General features: G+C 46.0%; 1 protein-coding gene across 1 annotated transcript; it reads left to right on the top strand.

The window, feature by feature from the left end:
* The first annotated feature begins 1,714 nt into the window (after positions 1–1,714).
* Positions 1,715–7,235, top strand: ATF4 (activating transcription factor 4). The gene is made up of 3 exons (XM_078683425.1): positions 1,715–2,659; positions 5,246–5,548; positions 6,155–7,235. Exons 2-3 carry the CDS (start codon positions 5,332–5,334, stop codon positions 7,150–7,152), a joined length of 1,215 nt encoding a protein of 404 aa, XP_078539551.1. The 5' UTR covers positions 1,715–2,659; positions 5,246–5,331; the 3' UTR covers positions 7,153–7,235.
* Positions 7,236–7,906: the final 671 nt, after the last annotated feature.

The raw sequence follows: 7,906 nt of genomic DNA, 5'->3' as shown, positions 1-7,906 counted from the left end.
CACCCTGGGTTAGAATTGATTTTAAAGCACTACACAACATCTGGCCTGATTATTTTACTCAAGCATTTGACTGGTACATTCCCACCAGACCACTACGCTCTGTGGCTGCAAACAAATGTATAGTCCCCAAATTCATGAAAAGTGTTTTGGCAGTAAAAGTTTTGTGGTCGATACAGCTAAGCTGTGGAATCCTCTTCCTCTCAAACTGCAGGTAATGACTAACATTCTGCATTTTAGAAAATCCCTTAAACATGGCTCTTTAATAAATAACCTTTCTGTTCTGTTTGTGTTCATCAGCTGTAACCTTAGCTCTGCAACTGTACTTCCCATTAAGGCAGCGCCAAGACACCCTCAGGTATATGAGCGCTTCACAAACTAAATAACATAACATAGTGGCAACCCTAAGCAAGAGCATCAGCAATGATCACCTCAGTGCAGGATTGCCAGTTGTAATGTAAAAAAGGCTTAGTTCATTTAGAAAGCTTCTACAGGGGTAATACATAACAGCCACAGATGCAATGCCCCCTAGCACTGAGGTAATAATATTATTAGTAAGTATCTCAAGGCTACATGAGTTATCATTCAAATATCCACCATAAAAAGATTTTGGAAACTATGAGATCTGAATATACAACAAACAAAAAAAATCATACCTGATACACACTTTCAATGTTGGTATAGATATATTAATTCAACATACCTGATACACACTTTCAATTTTGGTATAGATATATTAATTCAACCAAACAAAAGCTTATAATTTAGTAGACTGGGCTGCACACAAGTAAGTTACTCACAGGTAGCTGGCAAAATACCAGTAGCTCACAAACTAGTAGTCGTTGGAGAAGCCTGGTCCAGGGGTAGAACTGTGTGTGAACTGTCTGTGTCAAACTTTGCTTAATGTGTATATGTTCTAGTTTTAAAAAAGAATCCTTACATAAGCCCAGCTGCAAATGAATTATTTATTGATCAATACTTAAATCTATTATGGAACCCTAAGAACATAAACCTATTTCGACTTACTTGTGTCGAACATCCATTTCATAATTTTGTGAGTCAGATGTGTCCTTAAAATTAACTTCTGGCCTGGAATTTTCAGTCACTTTCCAGAATTAATTTCCAATGACCCTAGCTGGCCTCCTTCCAAACCCACTCTAGAAAATTCTCCTCAAGTCACTGGATTTGTATGCTGTCTGAAAAGCCGCACCTGCGTCGCCATGCAAATGAATGACACACCAACAGGCATCAATCATAAGTTCCCCAAAAATATGACACCAAAGCCTATCCCTCGCCGTAGTGCAGATAGAGCGCGCGCCTCTGTCGCGCCTTCCTCGACGCAACCAATGACAAACGGGCTATCCAACAACGCACTACTTTTGACCAATCAGGACTCTCGCACGCCACCCCACGCGTGCTCGCATACCTCAGAAACAGGAATCTCTCTCATTGCTGGGGGAGGGAGGGCGTGGATAGCCTTACAAGGATACCGAGAGTAACTGTCTTCCATGTTAAGGTCATGCAGTTCAGTCGAACCTCTCCTTAGAATTGAACGAAATTGCCTGACTTTAAGATGAACGACACTGCCGTACGCGCCTTGCTCCCACTGCCTTTCTTTGTTTCGTGTTTGACAGTATGCGCGTGACGTCACAACATAATAAAAACACACTTTTGTACACACAGAGAGGCTTGAGAGTAAAATAATCCGCGTCTCGCCAGAGCCCCGCCCCGCCGTCGCCTATGGACTACTTTGACACATGGCAAAAGAGTCCCCAGTTTTCCGATATGTTGTGCCCCAATCCGGAAGTAAATATCACCAGAAAGTATTTATATTTCCATATTTTGTATGTTTTTAGATAAACTTCTATTCTCACGAAGTGAAAACGTGACTTTAATTAACATGTCCCAACGTACTACCACCTCAAATAATCCCCGCGCTTTCGCCTCTCTTTTACGCTATTACAGAACATGTTAACATGTTCTGAGCATGATGTCTAGCTCACCAATTGTGAACAACAAAACACATTTGAGTTTATGTCGAGTTTGAACATTATTTTCTCGAAATTTCTCAGCAGTTCTCTCGGTCGCGGAAGAATACAACCATATCTCACTCAATACCACCGACAGCGGCGATCAGTTGTACAGAAATAACAGTAAAGTGTTCTGGAATTCGTAGAATGTCATATCAGACGCCACAAGAAGGGTTTTATGTTTTTAAAAGCGTTGTGTTTCGAATCCATATGGTGTCATTGATTCGGCGGATGGATACGTACTTGTCAAAAAATATTTTTAAAGAACTAAAAGACATTTTCTTGCCATTTCTGCCAAATACACTGCTTGAGGGCGCTACCCTTGAATCTGGGAAGAAAAAATATGAAAACGGCGATTTGTAACGTAAAGAAAACGTGTTTTTAGATCGCTCGTTTAGGTGGCGGAGGGATCTGAACAAGGTGAATGGTCTCATATAAAAGAGGAGACGCCTCTTCCCGCCACGTCAGTACGGAAGGAGACAGAGAGAGTGAAGATTGTGTGAGAGCCGCTGCCCCACCAACCTGGCGCCCCTACCAGCCTCGGCCATGGCTGTATAACGGCAGCGGCGCCCAGCAGCGGCAGCGAGCAAGGCCCAGCAGCGAGGCGGCACCCGGGGCATAACAGCCATGGCGTGAGTAATTTGGGGTTTTGCAGTTAAGACCCCCTCTTTCAAGGGGAGGGGAGGGGAGGGGGGGGGGGTTGCGCGCATGAGTGTCTACAATTTTACATATGGTGATGTAATCAAAAAGTAGAGGATGGGTTAAATACCATAGAGTACAGGGGCTTAGAGAGCCTGAAGCCAGTATTTCATTGTATTTATCACCATTTGATACTGATGAAAGACTTCGGTTGCCAGAACGCGTTAGTGTGTTGGTATGTGGTCACGAGGGTAAGCAAAGAAGAGGAACCCGATGCGCAAGGTCTAAAATGGGTGGGGCAAATGTACGCAGAATGTTGGTAGGTGTGTGATGCAAGGAAGGCATTTCCGGAGTTGATGGGGTAGTTAAGCGTTGCGTCCTAGCCTTGGTCAAGTGCCATTTGATTTGGGATAGGCACTTTCCTTTCTCTCCCCCCCCCCCCCCACACACACACACACACACACACACACACACGCACGCAATGGTCCAGGTATGTGACAACTTTGCTCACTTGGGAAATCTTGGAGGCTACCTTAAAGACCCCATCACATATATAAGGTAGTCGCCAGTGGATCCCTTGGCCTACGAGTCCCGCCATCCTTGTGTCGAAACCCGCTTCGGTGATCTCGAGGCGCTATACATAATGGGGAAACCTATACTTTTGTTAGTTCGACGTCTATCATGGTACCCAAAACTCTCCCATGGGAGCTCTGCTTCGCAAGCCTAAGACCACAGCTGGTGATAAATCCCACCTCTCCTTTTCAGTTACAAGGCTGTGAAATTGAGGCTCCACCCATTCCCTGACAACTTGGCATATCCTTTAGTGGCGCAGCCGTATTAAAGAGTGCGCTTGGCTGTTTCAAAGATGTCCAGATATCCCAAGTATGGGTAGTCCTGCCTGTTAGCCATCGTTTGTCGTCCTGTATAGCTACCCTGGCTTGTCCCTTTTAGGACCTCTAGTTTGAGAATGCACCGTGCCAGTCGTAGTGAAGATGTCCTTGGGTGAAGACCTTCCGTACCACTATCCACTAGTATGGAAACTCAAATTGCTCTTGTAAGCCCAAGGTCATCTTGCCTGGTGTGTAAATATCATATGCTTCTCCCCCCTTCCCTCCGCATTTGGGTGTTCCTGGGCGTTATTGTGCTGCAACCCCGAGTTTACTCCCTACTTGAGGGGCCTCCGTAGCACCATCGTTTTTGAACACTGCCTGTTCAAAATGGTTGAACAGGCAGTGTTCCCTGGCTCGGAAGCTACGCCTTTTCCCAGTTATTCACTACGGGGTGCCCTTGTGTGGTTCATCTGCCCCCTTGCTGCTGTGGGTAACAACCACACCCATCTGTTTTCTGTCTGATTATTATCAAGTTCCACTGTTTCGTTGGACAGTTCCCAACTCTGACCTGTGGAAACGCCACTTTTCCCATGGGATCCGTACATGATTGGTAACCAACCAAATAATTGTCTTTGGAAGCCCCAGCGTTAGGACCTAAGAAGTCTTTTATTCAGGAGGTCTTTAATCCACTTTACTGCATTACATACCCTAATGTGGCATCGCTGTCGGAACCTAGCATGTTGGTGTGGGAGTCCAACCCGTTCTTTACGCCTGACACTAGACGCCCTTGGGTTGTAGCGTCAACTGTCACCCATGGGCAGGCTAGCTAACCCTGAAGTGCAAATGGGTGCCATGTGCCAGTGGGTCAAGGTACGTGTGGCGATCTTTGTCAAGTTGTAGCCTCTGAAACCCCCGTGCCTAGGCCATGGTTCTGAATTCTGTTCTCCAGTACTACAGCATTTGCCTATAAATTTAATCCGAAAGTGTTGGAGGCACACATTTAAAATCCCAAGCAGTTGCACAAATATGTTCAGTTCTTGGGAACCGTACCAATTATGTTACTCGCAGGTACAGGGGTGGTTAGTACCTAGTTTGTGCCCTGGTCCCTTCGCCAGAAGGTGAAATAGCTTGGCGTTTGGGGACCCCATCAAGGCCCTATTAGGAGTCCCCCGAGAAGCATGGTCTTGTTAATGCTGAAACTCTGTTGGGATATGAGCAGCTGTTTCCTCCCACGGCCGCCCTTAATGGCACGCTCTTGTGAGTGTGCAGCTTCTAAATTGGCCTAGGGTCTCGAGGGTGTCTTGGATTACATGCTTAATTGTGCTTGCCACTGCCAGCGTGGGGACACCTGCTCCAACCTCCAGAGCGCGGCATGCAGCCCATCAAACCAACATTCTCCTTTGTCCTGATGTGCTGCTGGCTGACCTGTACATCGTGATTGTTTTGTGGCGATGTTCTATAGATGCCACTAGTGTTTAACTTAACGTGCTGTTCTCGACACCATCGGCGTTTATAGAGAAAATGGCCGCCCAAGTGCAGCGCTGAAGCTCGGGAATGCCAGTCCTGAAATGGCTGCAGCTGTCTAGGCTGCGTCACAGCAACCGGGGTGGGGGGGTCGTGGCGGTATGCCAGATATAGACGAGTGTGATTATCAGATTATTGGCGGATTCGAACGTATCTAAAAGGGAATGTTATAAATTAGATCAATGTGATTATTTAACGCTGGTCATGCATTTATTTTTTCTCCAGGTTTTTCAAGGCATCCCGCAGCAGCACTGCTGTAACCGACCACGCAACCCTCGCATCGTTTTTACGAACACTGAAAATTCCACGAGATGGACTTCTCGACGGACGATATGATGTTGGGGGGCTTTCAGTCCCCCTTCAACCAGTCGTCTTTGGCGGCTGAAGACACATTGGGTCTCCTAGATGACTGCCTCGGGGCAGATGGGCCAAGCCCAGCGCCAGGGTTTTCCATCCTCAAGTCGAAAGATGTTCTCTCTGATTGGCTGTCTGATGATTCTCTCCTGCACCCCGCAGTCAGAAGTGAGGGTAAGTAATTTCACACATGTGGGAATGCAAAGCTGTTTAACGTGCTGTGACCATGCCCGGTTCTGGCATATGGCGTTTCCTTAATGTGCTGTCCGCAGGAGGCAGCTTTTTTGTCCATGTTCTGGGGCAGTTGTGTATGTTTTAAAGTGCACCGGTGTCCAATCTTCCTTTCTTAAAAATGTTCTGCAGAACAGCTTCACACGATTCCTGAATGGTCTCCCAATGTTTTTTTTTTTTTTATCCGCCAACCCTTACATGGTCCAACTGCACCTTCGTTTTGTCAGGTGCTTCCACTGCGGGCAGTATAAGGGTTTCAATAATCTTTTCAGTGGGATCTTGCAGACTCGGAGTTAAAGGTGGGAGTGAGTCAAACTCGTGTCTTGGGCATCCCATTACCATATGTTTTGTCAACTTCGTTTGCAAATGTCGCAGCATTTTTTTACTGTTATTTTCTAGCATTGCAGAAAATAAATTGCATGTTTTTTTTTGGGTGCTATTTTTGAGTGAAACTCCTGTTTGTACGAAGTTCCTTTCATGACCATTTCAATAATGTCTGTTTTTGTCAACCTTTATCTTTGAGGTTAAGTATGCCATTTTGTCTTGCAGAGGATGCTTTCATTGGCATGGATTGGATGGTGGAGAAGATGGACCTCAGGCTGTTTGATGACTTGGATTCTCTCTTGGGGACAGAGAACATGGAAGCCACTGTCTCTCCGGCTGACCTCATGGCAGCACTGGAAGACTCCTGTGATCCACTAGAGGACACCCATTTCCCCATGGCACAGGATAGTCTGCCAGTGCCAGAACCATCAACTTGCCAGGCCAAGTCTCCCTTGGGGGCTGATCAGGTAGCACCCATCGCCCATTTTCTCTCTCCCATTAATCTTTCTCCAAAGGCAATAGAATTGCAGGAGAATTCATTCTTCTCTCTCACCCTGCCCCCCAAAGGGGAGAGTTCTTCCCCAGAGCATTACTCTTTCTGTAGCTCCCTTGACTCAATGGCATCCAGTCCGGACCATTCCTTCAGCTTGGAGCTGGGCAGTGAAGTGGATATAGGGGAGCTTCAGAAGCTGGAATCGTCTACCAAGTGTGAGAGTGAGGAAGACGCCTCCTCTGATGATAGTGGAATATGTCTGAGTCCCGAATTGTTCTTTGTGTCCCCCAAACAAAGCCCTTCCTTTTCAGTAGAATCCCCCCAGAGCATATGTGTGAATTCCTCCTTCATGGAGTTGCCCCAAGAGAGTCCAGCTTCAGTAGAGCCTGGCCCATGCACCGAGCTTGCCATCTCTGTGAGACCCAAACCATACACCTTCCCAACTGATGATAAAGTATTAGCAAAGGTGAAAGTAGCTGGTGGTGAAAGAAAACTAGATAAGAAAACCAAGAAGATGGAACAGAACAAGACTGCAGCCACACGCTACAGACAAAAAAAGAGAGCTGAGCAGGAAGCCATTTCTGCTGAGTGCCGTGAGCTTGAAAGCAAGAACGAGGGCCTGCAGGAGAAGGTTGACTCCCTGGCCAAGGAGATCCAGTATCTTAAGGATCTTATGGAAGAAGTGCGATCAGCCAAGAGTAAACGTGCAAAGAGTCAGAGCCTAGAGTAGTTGTGCTGGCTGCGTGTTGTATATAGAGCGCTTGTAGTGTGGTGTAGGGTTACATGACAAAATAAATTATTTTTTAGTTAAAAGTCTCTGAGGTTTTGTATGGCTTGAGGACATTTGGTCCCGTTTCACCCACATGTGTATTTTATCTCTGCTATCATGTTGCAGTATTTCCAGGTAAATGAAAGGTCTTGCCACAAGACTTCAGTTAATTAAAGCAGGCTACCCAAGTCCTTGATTTAACAGTACAGGTAGATAATCTTTTACACGTTACCATGCAGTTCCTGGAGCCAGAAGAATAATTGGCTCTATTCTTCACTCTACGTTTATAGAATGTCTACCACAATGATCGTCCATATACTAATGTGTGCTCCTAAATAAAATGTGTGAGAAGTTCTACTTACTAAGATCTGTTTGATGCCTTGAGTGTTTTCCTGGCAGGTGAGTATTTTAAGTGAACCCCAGAGCACCTTTGGGAGAGAGAAAATACTACATCCTGCCTCTGCAGGTTCAAAAGCTAAATGATAGGTATAGGGTAGCGCTTGTTCCGTTGGGCCAATGCTCTGTGGGCATTGAACTTGACCAATGTCTTCCTTTTGATCCTGATGAGTTGGAATGTGTGAAGTACCATCCTGGGAGTGTTAACCAGTTTCCCAGTGGAAGATATTTGAATTGAATGTGCCAACAAGGAGGTAAATATCTGGGTAAACCCTAGTGGTCACTGCGCCCCTCCTTTAGCTGGAATACTACATCCTGC

Source organism: Lissotriton helveticus, chromosome 1_1, assembly GCF_964261635.1.
Source record: "Lissotriton helveticus chromosome 1_1, aLisHel1.1, whole genome shotgun sequence".
Classification (NCBI taxonomy): domain Eukaryota; kingdom Metazoa; phylum Chordata; class Amphibia; order Caudata; family Salamandridae; genus Lissotriton; species Lissotriton helveticus.
This window is presented reverse-complemented; position numbering and strand designations above follow the sequence as displayed.

Coding starts and splice junctions, on each gene's coding strand:
- ATF4 (XM_078683425.1), top strand. CDS start 5,332: ATGGACTTCTCGACGGACGATATGATGTTGGGGGGCTTTCAGTCCCCC. Junction 5,549..6,154: donor CCCCGCAGTCAGAAGTGAGG/GTAAGTAATTTC, acceptor TTTGTCTTGCAG/AGGATGCTTTCATTGGCATG.